The sequence below is a fragment of the Eleginops maclovinus genome, chromosome 1, assembly GCF_036324505.1.
Source record: "Eleginops maclovinus isolate JMC-PN-2008 ecotype Puerto Natales chromosome 1, JC_Emac_rtc_rv5, whole genome shotgun sequence".
NCBI lineage: Eukaryota > Metazoa > Chordata > Actinopteri > Perciformes > Eleginopidae > Eleginops > Eleginops maclovinus.
The window spans coordinates 20,860,530-20,879,591 of record NC_086349.1 but is presented as its reverse complement, the minus strand read 5'-3'; the positions used below and the strand labels follow the sequence as shown (position 1 = coordinate 20,879,591).

The window sequence follows — 19,062 nt, the reverse complement described above, 5'->3', positions numbered from 1 at the left end:
ATTTGCAAAAAGAAAAATAATTGTACTAAACAATGTAATATTTTGAGTTACACATGTCAGTATGGATTGTGGCACTCTCGCAAGGGGGCTTGAAATACGTTTTGAGAACCATTAACATCAATCAAATAAATAACATTATCATGACATACATTTTTTCTCTCTTTACAAATGGCATCATAGTTTAACTCGTATTTTGTACATTTTTAAATCTATGATAGATAATTGGTTACTTTTAATTATAAATCTTACAATCTGAAAATATGTTTGATACATTTCTTGTGTTGGTCTTTCACATAAAATCATACACATGCCGTTTCTTTAAAAAATGAAATATGCATTTATAGTTCTAGACTGACTGAGGCAATAAAAGGAAAAACAACACACAACCATCACTTTACCATTTCATAGTTGCATGTATAATTCGGCATGTTTTGCATAAGGAGAAGTAGTCGTGATTGGTGTGATTTTCTGCCCTGTTCTCCCAGCAACATCCAGCAGATGGAGGCATTGTGACGGTTAAACGCTCCGTGTTGTTTTTGCGATGTGTGTGTAAGTGTGTGTATTTGTCAGACAGAGAGAAGGGGGGGTGAGTGAGTTGCGGTCCGGCGTTTAGCAAGGTAGCAGCGGCTAGAAAGATGCACAGAGCTCGGGCTGTGTACATTATAGAGGGGCCTGCAGTATAGTGTTTGTTTCATTCACTGCTGTTTCTGCACGACAAGGACGCCAGCAGAAATGGCCGGATTAATCAAAAAGCAGATTCTGAAACATTTGTCACGGTAAGTGTCATCTTTGGCGTTTGTGTTAGCCAGTTAGCCCGGCTGGATGATGTTTCAACGTTGCTGCCCAACACACAGCAAACCACAGTCTGCTAGTTTTTGCCATCTAACGTGAAGCTAGCTACATTGATTTACACGCTGGTTAACAAATAGCTTAACGCTAAATGTTAAACAGCCACATGAGAATAGCGTTATGATGAGTTAACTTGAACGCAACAAACCCGTTAAACCTGAACGGGATACAAATTACTCTCACAACTGATTGCATACTGTATTCTATACTCTTATATGTTTCAGACTGCGTTTAATACTTGCTTTACTTAGCTAGATTTATTGGGCCTCACATCTTTCATTATTCTACCCCACTGTTTACTTTGTCACGTTAAAGGGTCCAGGGCATCATACTTACTCTACAATAGAAACTTGTCCCTGAAATGAGTATATATTTAATTATATATTATCATGAAACTCTATCTATTTCTAAGGTGTCTATAGATGTCTTATACACCGTAAAGCTCAAAACAATGCCACTTCCTCAAGGAGAAATACACATTTTCTTCATGGGTAGGTCTGCCCTATCTAGGGCAAAAATGCTTGATTCTATTCAGCCCCAACTCAGAAGAGTTAATGTTCCTGTAGTCCAATTAATGTCATCTTTCAGCAACATGTATTAAATCTGGGACCATAGTGTACATGGGCAGATTTTGTATTCCTGTCACCTTCAGCATCCTCTCCAGAGCTGGCTGCCCCCCTTTCTATATACCTGCTCTGCCCTGCATGCTATTCTAGCTCTTTTTTTTTGGTTTTATTGCATCAAAACTTGTGAGCTGCTATTAGTTGTGTACTGCTGACAGTTGTTAAGAAATACATTTGGGATTAAGAGCAAAGTCAGTATGTGTTTGAAGGTGTATCTTACTCCAGCTGAATGATGTAAAAGGCTGAAGATTATCATGACACTGGACAATAGATGTGTGCTAAATCACATGCTTTCTTCTATTTGACAGACTCATATTCTCCTCCCGTGTTGTCTCTGTCACTGAATAATTCAAACAAAATTGTCACCGTAAGGCACAGTAGAGACAGACTTGTTCAGTAGAAATGCAAACACATTGGATTTAAGAAATTGAATTTATAATCTATGCATTGATCCAGTTGGTCTTTGTGTAGCGTTATTTGGGAAACGGGGAACCCAGGATCAGTTTCAACCCAGGCCTCCCTGCTTGCATTTGATTATGGCTAGAATATCTATGTATAGTACAAAACCACTGTAACCTATCTGTAAATATAAACAACTGAATGTTACACGCACATACAATGGACTTCCCAAACTAAATGTTGTGCTAATTGGATAAAAACGATATAGGCATTGTTTAATTCTAAAACCAAACGTTATTCTTTTGGCAAAAGTTGTGCAATGCACTCTCTCTAGCCTCATCAACTGTGGGTTTTCTGTACTCTTTAAACCACAGTAATCTGAGTTATAAGTTTACATTGCTAGTCTTATTAAAAAATAGCACCACTATTCAGTAGTCTCCAAAGTAAGTCTTGATTATGAACACCACCAAATCTCTTTTTTATATTCGGCCAATCCAAAAGCAACTGTATTACAATGCTTAAATTCTCTACAACAGCTGTTCGTTATTTTTGGACATGGTGAACTAGCTCTACACCTCTATGATTCATTAAAGGCCCTTGAAAAGTGTGGGAGTTAACATTAAATTAGAGCAGCGTCCCAGGTTTTCACAAAAGAAGTGTTGAGCTGTTATTTTGTTGATAGATAGAATCGGAGGATGAAACCCTCTTTATTTGTCACACACATGCACACAGCAGAGCACACACAGTGAAATTAGTCCTCTGCATTTAACCCATCCTAGTACTAGGAGCAGTGGGCAGCTATCGTGCAGCGCCCGGGGAGTTGTCGAAGAGAAGATTAAGCTTTGACTGGCTTATCTGCCTTATCAAGTACTGCGTGGTGTGAGGCCAAACAATGCTAAACATGTTGATGAATTGGACCACATTGAAATATCGTATCATCACTTTATTTAATATCGTTAACCAATCTGTGTGCCAAACTCTGCTGAAAAAGCAGCAGACTAAATGTCAAGCAAGAATAATACAGTGTGTCTCTTGGCTGATGTCTGAAATGTCATGGAGATCTGCCAGAACAATGTTCAGTCATGTGGTGAATATGAAATACAAATGCTTGGCAAATTGATTTACTTCGATTGCTGCTGTATTCGCCCTGTGTGGAGTTGGAGCCTGTTACCGGCTGTTAGAACATGCTGCATTAAAACCCGAAGAGAGGTTAACCAAGACGGGAAATACATCTGTGGCTCTCGTACGGAGGCTGCTGTGTTTTCTCACGATGACGCATGCACTTGCACTGCTTTAGAAAACATCTTAGCCAAGCTGCATAATTGAATTTCCTTTATTTCTGTCTCCTCGATCATCAGTGACGTACTGTTGATGTCAGGTGTTTCCCTTGGTTAAAAATGAATGAAGCTTTTCCAGATTTAGGCTGTCAGTATTCACTCTGGTCTCATTTTCCTTAGGTTCACGAAGAATCTGTCCCCTGACAAGATCAACCTGAGCACGTTGAAGGGGGAGGGGCAGCTTTCCAACCTGGAGCTTGATGAAGAGGTTCTGCAGAACATGCTCGACCTGCCTACCTGGCTGGCTGTCACCCGGGTCTACTGCAACAAAGCTGCCATCAGGGTATGTTGTTGCTGAGTGGTGTAACCTGATTGTGTAGCTGGCCTGAAAGGTGGGGCTGTCTCTCTTTTCCAAGACTATGGAAACACAATGTTGGTACAGAAGAAGTTCATTAAGCATGTCATGTTTGTAATTGTCTCAGGTTATTTTTCTGTTTATTAATGTCAGGAGCTTTGAGAGTGGTGGAGGAAATGAACAGTGACAGTACCACAGAGATGAGCCTTGCTAGAGGCACCGCTGCAGACATTATGATGCCTCTGACAAGCACTGATTATCGGTATTGGAGAGGCAAGCCGTGATTCACAGGGACACAAAAGGCCAGAGGCTGCAGTGATCCTGGGATAAACTGGCTGCTGTGCAGTGGGCTGTCAGCATTAGGGATGCACGATATGGCATTCTCTTTAGCCGGTATTGTTAAGCGATAATTACCTGGTTCTCATGGCCGATAGCAAAAAAAGAACCCATCATTTAAATAATTGTTGATAAAAATAGCACACTTGACAGTAAAAAGAAAGTGATGTTGCAACCTTTCTAGCTGTAGGAGGAGGTTTTACTTTTGCTGGATTTGAATAAAAACTCCTTTAATTCATTTCACTAAAATAAACTTGATTGTTTTCCTATTTTCAACCTCTCATAAAAAAGCTACAAAATGAACACCAATATATCTTGAAAGGTTAGCTTAGCCTGTACTTGACTGTTTATCCTTTCATTGTTTTTTATAAAGTCTAATGTTGATTTTTAGAAACATTGGCTCACCGACAGGTCAACATTTGACATCCATTGATGTCCAATAATTTGTTCATGACGAACATTTTTGAACTATTTCATTTTAATACATTGTGAGCGCGCTTAGCTTAATTCTGTTATTTTAATTTGAGCTTGTTTTGAAAGCAGTCAGAAATCTCAGGAATTTCTTTAAACCGCTCCTGATCTTCAAGATGGGAGTTAGTGTTGGAGGCAGAGTCTAGATAATTTTTCAGCTGTCAGTGCTGTTTTTCTATCTACATGCTACTGTTAATCATCTACAGACAGTTGTAGGCACAACATCAGTTTTCATTGCTATGCAAATAATTCACAACTCCTGCTTTCTGGCATCAACAATAATCACAGTAATTTGGCTGCTTTCATTTCTGCTTTGAGAACTTCACAGCTGGAAGGCTTAACAATGTCCCTTTTTTTTTTTTAAAGCTCTTGCAAATGTAAATGCAGTAATTACTACTTACCATTGTGATTCATTAGCCCAACATGTTGTCAAACACTGCAAAAGCCTTGTTGTGTTCTTTGTATTCTTAGGTAATTCTGTCAAAACATGGCCTTTTCTTTCAATCTTTGGAAAAATGTTGATGATCAAAACACTCCTGTCTTCAGAACACGTGCAGTCCAGCCATCCACATGCGGAAACTCATGTTAAGACTGGCTTTTATCTAATCTTCTAGTAAATTTGACAAATTATTTTTTTGTAATAAGCGTCACTTAAATGTCCATTACTGTCTTGTTCTTCTCTCTGTCTAATAATGAATGCTTTATTTCTCTAGTGCTGTTTTTTTTTTATATGCTTGATATTTGATTTGTTTGTCAGAAATATCAGTCTAACTCCAAATAATACAGTGTGGCAGCTCTTGTTGTCAACCTTCCAATACGTTGCAGGAGCTTGATGTCCTCAGTGCCCTTGTGCCCCATGAATATTAAACAGTGCAGAATGCTGTGGCGAGTGTTTGTGACTGACTCTGTGGACCTTGCTGTTCTGTCTTTTTAGATACAATGGACAAAGTTGAAAACAAGCCCCATCTGTCTGGTAAGAGTTATGTTATTTTTGTCCTTCTCCAGAGTTCTTGCACATTGATGCGACACTAGGCCTCTCCCTTGTTATCCAAAAATAACTTTGGCCTGACCCTGCACAGTTATTCTGCTGTTTTGTTATAGTTCTCAAGAGGTTGTGCTCTCTGTGCTGTTATTGTGTTTAAACCTTAGTATTAGAGTTGCATAATTAATTGAAATGTTATCGAAACCACAATATGGACTAGAGCAATATCCAAATCACAGTAGGCCCAATATTTGGTAAAGGCAAAATATTTTATAACATCATTCTGAATAAAATGTAGTGTAGCTTAAGAGTTCCCAGGCTATAAATGTTTGACTATAGACCTACATAATACCCTTAAAAAGTCAGACAATGATCATTTAAACATTAATTTCAATGATAATGTGAAGGAAGTTAAAATAGTTCATTCCCTGTATTATCCCCAGTAGTATCGCTGTTGCAAAATCAGTCAAAAATAATTCAAACTAGTTAGTTTACTTTGAAATTATGACTTCATTAATCTTTAGTAAATGATATGCAGGGTATTAAAGTCTCCACTTTTTTTAATATATATTTTCTATGCAGTTCTTGGATAAGGTAGAGGTAGAAATGCGGACATGTGAGGAGCCGCGTCCACCCAACGGCCCCTCTCCTATAGCTATCACAGCGGGACAGAGGTAAGCCAGCAAAAATGTTGTGTTAATCACACTACTATAACTACATACCATGAGGACTTTCCCTTTTACTCATGGGTTTTCAATGGGTATTTCCAGCGAGTACGGCTTTGCAGAGAAAGTGGTGGAGGGCATGTCTGTGAGGATCAACTCCATCACCATCAAGGTGCAGGCTCGTGCCTTCCACGCCTCCTTCGAGCTCTGGCAGTTACAAGGAAACAGCCTGAACCCCAAATGGCAGAGCAGTGACCTACGATACACCCGCGTCACCGACCCGAAGAGAGGAGAGGTACAGCACACTTTAGCACAGCTCTGTCTGGAAGTTGTATGCAATGCCTGACCAAATAAAATGCTTCACCACAGAAACGGTGAGTGCTCATTAGGCCTGCAGTGAATCATTTAATCACGCCAATTGAATTGGACTATTATTAGCTGCAGGGGCCATAAAGAGATGAACAACCTTTCAGGATGAGGTTTTGTAATCCACTTAAAAGGAAATACGCCTTTTCTTGCTCATTAGGTCAAATAAAAACCATTAGCCACACCAGTTCCGATTCTATACTGTTCTTTGTCTCATAGTGGTTTTAAGCGGGACCAAGCTGGAGGGTTTAATATGTTTATTGTTTCAATCAGGTGCTGACATTCAAAGAAATAAACTGGCAGAGTCTACGCATCGAGGCCGATGCCATTGAGAGTAACGACCAGGATCTCGGTAGCACGCCGCTCCGTCTCATCACAAACCAGGGACGCATCCGCATCGCTCTAAAGCGCAGAGTAAGACTGTGTTTCAACCATCCGTACCATTAAGTATTATGTTAAGGAAATCTGAAACGCAAACTATTTGTCACAAATGTAATTCACCATTGTGCCGTTTAGATAAAGGACTGTAACGTGCTGGCGTCCAAGCTGCTCTTCATTCTGGACGACCTGTTGTGGGTGCTGACGGACTCCCAGCTCAAAGCCATCATACATTACGCAAAATCTCTGAGCGAGGCCATGGAGAAGTCCGCCCAGCAGAGGAAGAGCAGGACTGCGGAATCCCTACAGGTCTGCTGATGAATGTTTTGGATTAAAATCAGTGTGAAGAGGCAATCATAAACCTGCAACATGATATGATATAAAACAACTACGGGACATGTTTAGTGTCCTCGAAAGAAAAGGCCTCTGAGATAAAGTTAATATTTAAAAGCTCATAAACTGAAAATGTACTCTGATCTGTATGCCTTCAAGAATTATATATCTGCTTCTATTTTCAGCCTTCATTGCTTTCCAAAGCAACCCTCAATGTTAATTTGGGGGATTTTTATGCATTTGTTTTTGTCTTTTGTTTTGCACATTATAAACGGCCCTTATCCAAATGCATAGTGTATATGTACAGTATATTTTTCAAGCTCAAACTTGGCTATAAGTCTGATTTATATGTTTAAATTCACGAAAAGCCTCAAGGAAACCAAAATACAAAAGAAACTACACATTTGACATAAAAATGTAGAATCTTTAATAATAAGCACTTTAGCAGTCCAAGGATGTAAGAATATTGTCAACGTTTTAACTCAAATACAACTGAAAAACACAAGTAATTAAAACTATAATGGAGTCTTTTGCATGTCAAGAGACCTTTTACATTAAAGGTCTGTGTATGCCACTGTAAATAACTGATGTATAGTCTACAGACTACCATCATCATCGTAATTCAGATGTTTGAATTCCTCTGTTTTAGACTGCTCCTCCTTCTCCTGGCCTGCACAACCTGTGGACAGACACCCCATCAGCCCCCGCTGGCCCCCCCAGCACCACCAGTCAATACTTCGATCTCTACGATGTAAAGGAGTCTTCTTACCATACCTTCATTTCCCGCTTGGACCTACACATATGCAACGACAGCTCTTCATTAGATGACGGTTAGTTGGGAAAAGCTCGCCATGTGCCGAATGATCACATGTCCTAATTGCATTTAAAGGATAACAACTGTCAAGCTGTTTTTCTGTCATTTATCATGTGATCTCTCACAGATGAGGCTCCACCACCGGGCTTGCAAGGTGCCATGCAGCTGACATTCAGGAAACTGGGCTTTGACTACTATCCCGTCCATAGACCGGGTGAGTGTGGCGACCGGTGCTTTACAATGGAGTTTACCCAGAGGCCTGTCCTGCTCCCACTTTATCCACAGCGTTCATTCAGGATTAGCTTTAGGGAGGATTTTCTACTCAAGCGGACTAATTGCCTGGGAGTGTGTGCCCACCACCATTATTCTCTGTGGAATTCCTCCGGTGTAGAATGTGGAGCAGCTGAGTCGCCTGTGGAGCCGATTACGGTCAATTAACCACAGACCGCAAACCTTTACTAAGCTATTTTGATGATTAAGAATGATGCTCTTTGAATTTTATAAAATAAGATTCATGCATATTACAACCTAGTACCGTTTTATACACAGTTAGTAAACTTATCCAAATATCCATCTTTGAAATGGATGGCCAAGTTTGTTGACAAAGGCAAAATCAAATGTTCTCCAATTCACTTTCATTCTCATTTATTTTTACACACAGTCCAGAAGACACATGTACAGGAAGTTGCTTAAACATATCCTTCTCAATTTGTATTAAATATAGCCTTTTTATCCTGTTTCAGTTGACTAAAAGTCTCAGCATGTTGTTCTTATGTTTGTCAAGAAAGCTGTTTCTATTTTGTTCAAGTTTTATTTATTTTTTGTCTTCAGATTATATTTTATACATTTTACTCGGTCTGACCTCCTGTTGTTGTTTTTAACCCTAATTTAAGTATTTGACTGACATCCTTTATTGAAATAACCCTGCTACAACGTGAATAATAAACACTGGGTCAGATTTTTGTTCACAGGAAAATTAGTTTATAGCCTTGAATGGCAGCTGAATCAAATCTGCCTTTTCCTTTCTGCACTAATCAGCTGATGGATGTCGGCACTGGGAGCGCTACAGTGGAGCCATGGAGGCTCAGGCGCAGTGGGCCGGGAAACTCCTGCAGGAGTACCAGAGGAGAGTCCAGGCTTCTGGGATCCCCGGGCCCAACTCTGAGGGCCCCCAGACGAACAAGGATTCCCCTGCAAAGACTGTTCGAAGTATGAGCGCATAATTGAAATATGTAAAAGTGTATCTTGTGATTGCCACAGCTAGAGTAACTCAGATAAATTACACAGATCAACATGAATAATTTGTCTGTCAATACTGGCTATACCACCTGTAGTGTACTTATATGTACTCATGTTATATAGAAAAGTATATATACTGATCTATAGTGTATAGATATTTATACTCCTGTCTACAGTGTTTATATTAGGTTGTCTGCATTACTACTACCTTCTCTTGTATAACATGTATACTACTGTTAATAGGGATTACACCTATTAATGCTGTTTATACTTTATTTACTTTGGCTCTACGTACATTATACATAATGTATATGTACTTTACTGCTTCTCATGCACTTCTGGTAAGATGCTAACTGCATTTTGTTGCCCTAGTTTTATATAATAATTGAATCTCATCTAATTGAATTTAAAAAAATACCACCCAGTAACAAAAATGTAAGTATGTACCTATTTGCCAACAATCAGGACCAGTAACTGCAACACTTTAATGATTAGAAAGAAACTAATCCTATCTTTAGAATTGCTTGTGTCATGATCTCAATAAGCAGCAGCAGACTTGCTTTTTGTACATGACTCATTTCTGACTGGAAGTGTTTTATCCCCCAATTCTCCATTCTTCAGATGGACAGTCCAGCCCTAAGTCGGGAACCTCTCACACTGAGCAGGCAGCAGGCAGGAACTGCGTCACCGCTCCTTCAGGGTCGTCGCTGAAGAGGCTGCGGTCCTGCTGCGTGGTGGTCAGGGTGGATGACGTGGACATTCACCAGGCAAGCTTAAATGAGTTAACTGATTAGATTTACCTGCAATAGATGCACTGAGGGGCTTCTGTGCTTCAGAGGTAGCAGTCAGTCAGTACGTTTGGTACGGCTTGAAGTCGACTTGCATTCAGAATATTTTAGCAATGACAAAGCAGTCAGAAATAGTATTAATTCTATGGAAACAGGAGTTTATAATCTTAACATTCTTAAAAAGATCAAAATCAACCTCCTGTCACAGACTGGTGGATCCAACAATAGGAACATATCAACCACACCCGCCGTCAGCTCTTCATGACATAACTACCAACAGTTAACATGGGAATGATGAGTCGGGGCCTTGAATAGTTTGTGTTTAAATCATGTATTGTTTGATTTATTTATTGACACTCTTACACTCCACAGCCATTATCAAGATGGTGCGACGCGTGAGACGCTTTATTCAAACACGATTGGACACATGATTACATTTTAGAAATGATTTGTGTTAATATTATTGGCTCTACTCCAAAACTGCAGCTCAATTAATAGCTAGCTAACAAACACAAGTGTCATGTGCTGCATTGTGCTCATCACTTGCAGTTAGCACAAACTGGAAAGAAACCAGTGCCAGGCATCTGCCTGACAGGCCTTACAGAGGGAACAAGAGTCTCCTCTGTTCTGCTATCTAATTTGTTTGATAAGATTGCTGCTCTTGTTATATTGATGTCATTATGTGTAAATGCATCAAATTGGCCTTCTGGGAACCCTTTAGAATAGATTGAGATTACGCTTTTGTAATAATTGCTGTACAAGCAACCACAGCCTTGTTATAAGTTTTAGCCAGGCGCTTTGGTTCAGGGAAGAGAAAGTCTCTCCACTTTGCTGCTGTGGTGTTTTCATCTGAGACGGAGAAACCTCCTGCCTTCAGATTAAACTCTCAGGCTGGTTCTGCAATTTCACTTTGGACATTTTCCCTCATGAAAGAACATAACATTTCCGGGTGTATTTAAAGTCAAAGACACTTGTAGTTCCCCTTTTTTAAAGAACAAGAGACCCCGGGGAAATTCTCTATATGTGTGGGTCTCCACCTTCAGTTCCTTTGTTGAGAAATTGAGTTTCTTTTTCCGTTTGTTATTATGTTCTGAATGAAGTAGATTTACCCAAAACAAATCCCATATTTAGTTATATTTACACAGCAGTTCTAACTTCTACACATCCACATTCAGGTGTCTACAAGAGGCCGTCAAAACAAGAAGACCCGGCCTTTTTTGTCCTGCAACCGTAAAGCTCTGCGTTTACCAGACAACGTTCCAGCAGTTCATCTGCAGTTCACTGAGTACTACTTTCCTGACAACACCAATTTTTCAGGTATTCTGCGTTTGCATGTATTTAACCGTATTTGTTGTTTTCTCTCTTAAGTTTAGATTTTGTAATGAGCGCTATAGGTCTGTTTTTGTATTTTCTTCACAACACAATCCCCCCTTGTATAGTAAATGTAGTGATAAAGATCTGTAGAAGATATGTGATACTGAATATTTACATTGCACATGTATGTTGTATAACTCATCATGTCTGTTGGCAAGTTAACAACATTTTCTGACACACGGGCCTTTTCATTTCTCACTCAAATGCTGATTGTCCGTAAATTAATTTCTGCTTTTATAAATAACTGCAATTATATATATTAACAAAAACATATATATTACATTTATACATACACTTCTAATTATTTCTCACGTTTGATCATTCATCACTATATCTTTCCAAGAAAGTATTTTTGTACATCCTTTTATTGATTCTAAATTGTTGCCATTGTTACAGATGAACATGTGAATATCCTGTGTCACAACTTCTGCCATTTTTTCCTTCTTCCAGTGCCCACCTCAAACCTGTATGCCCAGCTGAACGGCCTGCAGCTCTGTGTGGACCCAGCCAGCGTGCTGTGGATCAATCTGTTCTCCAGGGGTCTGCTGCACACCCTGGATCAGGTCAAAGCTTTCTACCATTTGCAAGACAGCAACAGGGCAGAAGAACATGTTGACATGCGCATGGATGCAGCTCAGCTCAAGGTAAATACACAACTGTTTTACATATAAGACACTCACTGTGAGTGGGACCCAGATGCCCCTCAACAAAAACAGGGCTATTCTAGCTCAAAAATGGTGGAATGAGTTCCCTATCAATATCAGGACCCCAAACAAAGGCACCTGCACTAACAATGGTTTGGCCTATTTAAAGCTAAAAATACCTGAATGTTTGTTGTTGTTCTGAGATATATTTTTGGGATTCCTTCCACTTATTATCCGCTTTTTTGTCTGATGATGCTTGTTGCAATTTAAAGAAACTGTAATACCTCCTATGAATGAATGTTTATGTTGTTGTAATCCTTTCTCTAGTTAATAATCCCCTTGGACTCTTCCATATTGGACCATCCGGAGCGTCCACAGTCCCTCTCTGTGACTGTCCCCCAGATGGTCATCAGCAACACCCGCCTCTGCCCTCACGGCTCTAGAGCTGACCTGAACGGAACCTTTGACAAGTTCTCCAGCTGCCCTTTCTTCCAGCACACTCCTCCCTGCCCTTACCCCAGAGACCAGAGTGCCTTCCACCCCCTCCCCTCCACCTTCCTCCAGCACTCTCAAGACACAGAGCCTCAACCTCTTGACAGGAAGCAGCTACGATCCCAGGATGTCTGGTCTCTCAGTATGTCCCGTGTGACCCTAGGTTTTGACCGCGCCCGGCGATTCCCCAAAGGCAGAACACAAACTTTTGTTGAACCCTTTGCCCTGTCTGTGTGGATGTGTCAGCCCTCCGCCTTTAAAAACAAATTATCGTCTTCCTCCTCCAGTCCCAGCCTGGCCCACCAGCCTTCTTCAGAGCAGGAGGATCCTTCACTTGCATCTGTACACTTCCTTTGCCACACCATCACTCCAGTAAAGATGTGGATCAATCACTACCAGTATGTCGCCCTGCTGAGGATGAAGGACGCCATGGCTCGGTTGGGGGCGGAGTTAGGCAGGGATCTACGGGATGTAAAGCAGGCCCAAGGCAAGAAGACGAAACCTACTACAGTTTGTCTTGCCCTCCTGGTGGACTCGGCAGAAGTGGGTCTCCTGTTGCCACCGGCGTGCACAGAGCCTGAGGAACAAGTCCCCCACACCCCGGAGACAGACAGCGGCAGCATAACAGACTCTGACATCTCCCCCACCCATCACTCTGCGGTGCTGGAGGACAGCGGGTTGGAGAACGGCATATCCTCAATCAACACCCTCTCTGCGTTCGATCAGGACGAACAAGACGGGGTGGTGGAGGAGGCGTGTGAAGCCGTAGAGGAGGGGGATGGTTTGACAACAGATCACATTCTTTCGCCTCCACTCACACCTGGACACTCCCCCGCACTCTCACGCGAGCCGTCCAACTTTAGCCTGGAGGGAGAGCTGTCGAGCGCCATCACCGTCACCAAGGATGCGACCAAAGATGCCCTGAGTGCCTCGCTGGACCTGACCAAAGGGGCATTTTCAATGACAAAGGACGCCTTCAGCATGCTGAGTCGGGGTTCCGGGATGAGTAAATTGTTCAGTCCGCAGGCAAAGTAAGTCTCTCCTGCTGTAGCGTTGGCAACATCACAAGTGTTTTGTGTTTCTGGAACCCATACTGTGCGCCACATGCTTTTACTGGCTGCCCCTTAATGACTCTGCGTGTGTGTTTGTAGGGAACAGGTCCAGCGCTCAGATGAGTCCTCCCCCTCCCTGGCTGCCAGCCTGCGCCGCCAATCCATGAAAGCAGTCGCCTTCCCAGCATTCCTTTGATAGTGCTATCTTAGATGGCAGCCTGCCTGACGAAAACCTCTCAGTTGACAGCGATTTCAGTGAGAATTTTGTTGTCCTCATGGACTCAGGTGCTTAGAACACTACCACATTTCCAAAGCAATGTCTCTGAATCACACAGGTCACATCTATTATAAGTTTGTTATCATGTTTCCAGAATTTGGGACGGAATCCATGCGTCCCAACAACACAGGCAGCCTAGGCAGCCCGGCCCCGGGCACAGAGGGGGGGTCATCAGCCGACCTCAGCAGCTCTCTGTCTCAAAGTATAGAGGACGTATCTCAGGATATGGTGGGTTAATACTACACTCTAATTGCAAAAGTATAATTAAAACACATCCTCAATACTTATACAAACATTGATTTGAAATATAAATCCACCTTTATCGTACTGTTTTACAGTCCTCAGTGTTGCTGCTGGTACTGACCGGTACAGCCTGCACTATGGAAGTAAAGGGAGAAGACCAAGTTGTGGCTGTAGAGGCCCAGAATCTGGTCCCGGTGCAGATGGGCAATATCCAGGTATCAGACCTGCTGGCTGGCCTCGTTCAAGGTAACCTGCTGTTTGTTTCCTATCTACAAACTCTTTATAAAAAAGTCTCCAATATTGTCTTATGAAACACTTTTTAAAATTTTAACTAGTCAGTGGGTTGCTTAAATAAATCTAGGAAAGCTTATTTTAAGATAAGTGTTATAAATCTTTACATGTTATCTCAAAATCGAGGTATGAGACAAAATATCGTCTCTGATTTTGAATGTTGTAATTTTGCATAATTGTTGTTTTATTGGTTTTATAGGCTGATTTACAGAAAGTGAAGTACGTTTCTAAACTCAATAGACTGTTCTGATGGTTCAATTATTGTTTTTTGACCCAAATAGTCATTAAATCCACTTGATCATGATGCAATATGAAAATCATGTAAAGGATCCATGTAGTTAACAAATGCTCCATCTCCTTTGTTTCTGCAGCCCCAGTCTTACCAGCCCAGGATCGGCCCGGTGTGAGGGGCTCTCCTGTGGTGTGCATGCGAGCAGAGATGGGTCCGTCTGCAGCCCGGCACTCAGGTCAGGCCGAGTCTCTGGGCTTCACGGAGATGAGAGTGCAGAACTGCAAAGTGGAGCTGTTATCCTCCACGGTGACTAACATCGGTCCTTTCCTGGAAGATGAGTTCAGCGCTGAGGGTCAGCCAATGAAGTTACACATGAGCAACATCACAGTCACGTTGAAGGTACCTTTGCGTTAATGCAGTTTACAAATATTGCGTATTTGATGATTTTAGTCTCAGTACTTCAAACACATATTAGATGAAAGCAACGTTTCCCCCCCCCAAAATAAGAAAATATTTAGAGGACCTAGAGTAGAATGACTTGGACAGTGTCGAAGTATGTGGTTCATTTTTCGCACCTTTTTGTATTTCCCACAGGACGATAGCCCTAAAATCTACCCTACAGCGCCTCAGCCCGTCCCAGCCTCATTCATTGTGGATCAGCTACTGCTCGAGCGCTGTGAGGATGGCACGATGAGACTCAAGGTGAGCTTTCTTTATTTTGTCTTTGGTATTGTTGACTCATCAGAGGCATCATGATGCGTAAAACCACAACACTCCAGCTTACAGCATCTGCTGAAACATCTTTACAGAAACATGAACAGAAAGTAAACTTTACCATTTCCTCTCTGCTTGCAGCTGACGGTACAGACCCTAAAGCCTCAGCCTGTGCTCCTGTGGCGGCCCCAAACAGCACAAACTGTTCCTACTCTGTTCAACAGCAAAGCGAGGTAGGGGAGACCAAGCAGTTCCAAATATGTATAAATATACTGTTTATGCTTTGGCATAATGTGTCTGTCGCTAGGGGTGTAACATTTTTCCAACTTACAAAGAAACTACATTGAAATAAAATAACCAAACCTCTTAAAAATAATGTTAATGGTGAGATATATTGTTGTATGTTTCATTTAATTTATAAAATGGGCCATTTTTGGTCACACAGTGAGAAACATGGATATATTCATGTAAACACACCAAAACAAATCATGCCCTGGTAGGTTGCTTTGACTCTGTTTGTATCACAGTGGCCGTTTAGGAAGCTTACAAAACCGGACCTCTATGTTTAGTATTTAAAATGTGGGACTGTGATTGGTTACATTCAACAAAAGTGAAATCAAGGAACCGCTCAAAGAAATGTAACATCTATTGAAATGAATATCAAGACTGCTCCATCAACCACAAGGCTGTGTATCTTTGTATGTACTTTCACAGGGTCAGGTGAAGATATAGTATGTATTCCTCAGCTGAATTACAGTTTCTCATGTTTAAGTCTGCAGTAATCGTTCTGTCTGATAAATACTGCTGTAATACTGGTGTCCTGTTGCTGGTCAGCTCTAACACAGAGATGGCTCAGTAAACAGGATAGTGTAATGGTGCTGTAGTTACACCTGTTGCTGTCCGACCGAATCTGATATTAGCCTTGGCACACAGCATCTTGCCAAAATGTTCATGTGTTGTATTTGAAACTAACTGATCCAATGACCCATTACAGAAACAAGCCCTGGAATCCCAGCTCTCCGAGGCCCAGACGCTCTCACACGGGCCCTCAGCGAAAGAGAGCAACTCCTTCTGGAAGTCAGGAAGCATGACCCCGCGTTTGCTCTCTGAGCCTCTCTGTCTGTTTGTCTGTCGCCTCTGAGCCTACTGCTCGTGCTGAGGAACAGTGATGGGATGCATCAGGCTGAATGTCAAGAACCAGCAACACTCATTAAAATCATGTCTGGATGTTGGACGTGTTTGAACAGAAGGTAAAGCCAAGTTCTGGCTTTGGATCACTTCCTATATCACAAGAGATAACAAAAGAGCCTGTATGACATACTAAAAGGACAACCTAGTGAACTTACTTATAGGTATATTAATGGTACTATTTTCTAATATGGCAGTCTAAATTCCCCTTACTGCTGTAGTGGAGACACATCATCCTGGTAAATTCTCATCCCAATCAGTGTGGACAGTCAAGTCATTGTGTGGTTTCAGTGTTTGTCACACAGCATGCAAGGGTAAATATCACCAAGCTTTAATTCTCTCCAGTTTAGTATTTGTGTTTTGGACATATTAAGTTGATCACATGCCAAAACCTCCTCCTCTTCACATGCACTGACACTGCCAGACAGCTGCTAGTCCATGAGTCGCTCCCATATACAAAACACAACTTAATGTCAAGCATGCTTTGTGAGCCGTGCTAATTTAGACAGCACATTAACACAAAACTGTCATACAACTAAATAGACTTAGTTAAGTAGATTACCTCCGTTAGGTGTGAGTTCTTTTTCATTTGAAAGTATTATGACGATGGTATCAACTGTTGTAAATGTGTCGTGGTAGGTAGGAAGAACAATGCACTTTTTTTTTTTAAAGGGAGCAGAACTACGCTGCTTTCACTGACACACAAATGCTTCTCTTGCCACCTTGGTTGCTGTCTATCACCAACAAAGTGGAATGGTTACACACTAATGAAGTTTCACTGTTCTTAAAAAGCAGGTTGAACCATTTCCCAGTGTTATCTTTCTTTGAGTTGTGTTTATTTTGTACTGTGAAGCCTCTGAGCTCTCCCTCTGCTGCGGAGAGCGGGGCGCACAGTAGCTCCAGTACTGTAACAGTGTTAGCCTTTTTACTCCAGCACTCTGGTTCAAGAGGTTATGGAATATAACTACAGCTACCAGAGCTATAATACTTGATCTACTTAGAACTCATTTTGTAGCTTGCCAGGAAACAACTGCTAGTGTTTTCACCTCTGTGCACATTTCATGAACTAATATAATTTATATTTATTTAGATTTGTCAATGAATGCTTTTTTCTTATACCAGAATTACTTTACAGTGTATTGAAGCCATATCAATCAAAAAGTTGAGTTTAAGAAAGCTTTGGTACTGGTAATGTATACGTTATGTGAATGACCAAATTCAGTACGGAACATATATTTTTTTCTAGGGTTTAATCCGGATCTGAAGGATTGTATCAGGCAAGTCTTCAAATGTTAAAATTTCTGTTTTTCCTTTTTCTTTGCAACAAATCTGTTGTACGCCTGGATTCAAACCTTGATGAACTTGTTCATCAATAAGACTTTAAAAGTACAACACTCAGTGTATGAATGCTTTTATGTTGGCAAGAGTTTCTGTTCAAGTGTTCTTTTGTTACATCAGTGGTTTTGCTTTTTGACTGTGGTTATAATTATCTTTTTTTATGGTTGCATAGCTGTCATCTATCACCACTCATCATTTCCCCCGTGTGCTCAGGAGCCCCCTGGTGGCTGAACTTGCCTGAGCAGTTCCCATTTAAACACTTTCCTTCCTTTCTTAAACATCAGAGTTGCCTTGCAAGCTATAAAGATAAATGTGCATTTTTACAGAGGAATGTTAAAAATATTTAAGCAATAAAAAGTCAGCTTTGATTCAAACCCCCCCCCCCCCCAACAAAAAAAAAACATTACAAGAAAGGTAACACTACACATTTTTGACGTGGCATTCTTCAATTTAAAGGATCAACTTTGTCAAGGAAAATGTATTTAGTGTCTGCCAGGTTTAAATGTTTTCTCCTCAACTGCATGAGCACTCAACACATTTTAAATATCAGTGTAAGAAAGCAGAGATACTGCTGTTAATCCTCAGTATAACTTTAGTTGTGTTCTTCTCAGCTTTGATGTTTTTGTTTTTGCATGGCCTTATAAGACAAAGATACAGTGGTATGAAGTTGAACCCGGGCTGGATGTAACATGTAGCTTTAAGGTTAATCCAGTCTCCTCTGTCAGGCTCTCTGTTGAGTAGCATCTCTTCTTTTCTGACTAACTGGTGCTCTGATTCCATCTGCTCATGACCTGTGCTCATAACCATGCAAAAAAGAGACGGATGAGAAGTGAAAGTCAAAAAGTCACTTTAATCAGACAAAATGTTGCCAGTGAGGGCAATTGCATGTACTGGGGTGATGTTGCACAGTTTATGCATTGTGAATTACTTGCACTTGTGTGATAAATTCACTGGAAATTGCACTTGTTTTGATGTAAATCAGTACTTTTGTCAGTTGTGTAGTTCCATTAATTTTGTATTTTTTCTTTATCACTTCATTGAGACTAATATAAGATTGGTTCTGTGAACCAAAGCTAGTATGTGGAAAATATTTTGAAAGTGTAAGAATAAATGATTAATTGCTGAACACATTTCAACTGTGCCTTTTACGTTTGAATAGAACATGCATGTTTATATGTAAAGAACATCTGTTAACTTTTTCATTGTCATAAAATATGTACCAACTAGTACATTCGAAATCTCACTCCAATTATTTTACTATCTCTAAAGTTTCGACTTTAACTTCAGAATAAGTCTAAATATTTCTGTTTTTTCAGTATTGGGGAAAAAAACTAAATAAATT

The 19,062-nt window shown here is 40.8% G+C and overlaps 1 protein-coding gene across 1 annotated transcript; it reads left to right on the top strand.

Annotated features, from left to right (window-relative positions):
• Window positions 1-606: 606 nt before the first annotated feature.
• Window positions 607-18,949, top strand: bltp3a (bridge-like lipid transfer protein family member 3A). The gene is given in 22 exon segments (XM_063889599.1): window positions 607-776; window positions 3,329-3,491; window positions 5,245-5,283; window positions 5,875-5,966; window positions 6,063-6,252; window positions 6,597-6,737; window positions 6,840-7,010; window positions 7,684-7,864; window positions 7,976-8,062; window positions 8,887-9,057; window positions 9,709-9,854; window positions 11,051-11,192; window positions 11,700-11,893; window positions 12,221-13,416; window positions 13,537-13,603; window positions 13,605-13,722; window positions 13,809-13,942; window positions 14,053-14,203; window positions 14,620-14,879; window positions 15,075-15,181; window positions 15,334-15,427; window positions 16,189-18,949. Coding segments are annotated over 22 exon segments (4,035 nt in total). The 5' UTR covers window positions 607-732; the 3' UTR covers window positions 16,336-18,949.
• The last annotated feature ends 113 nt before the right edge of the window (window positions 18,950-19,062 follow it).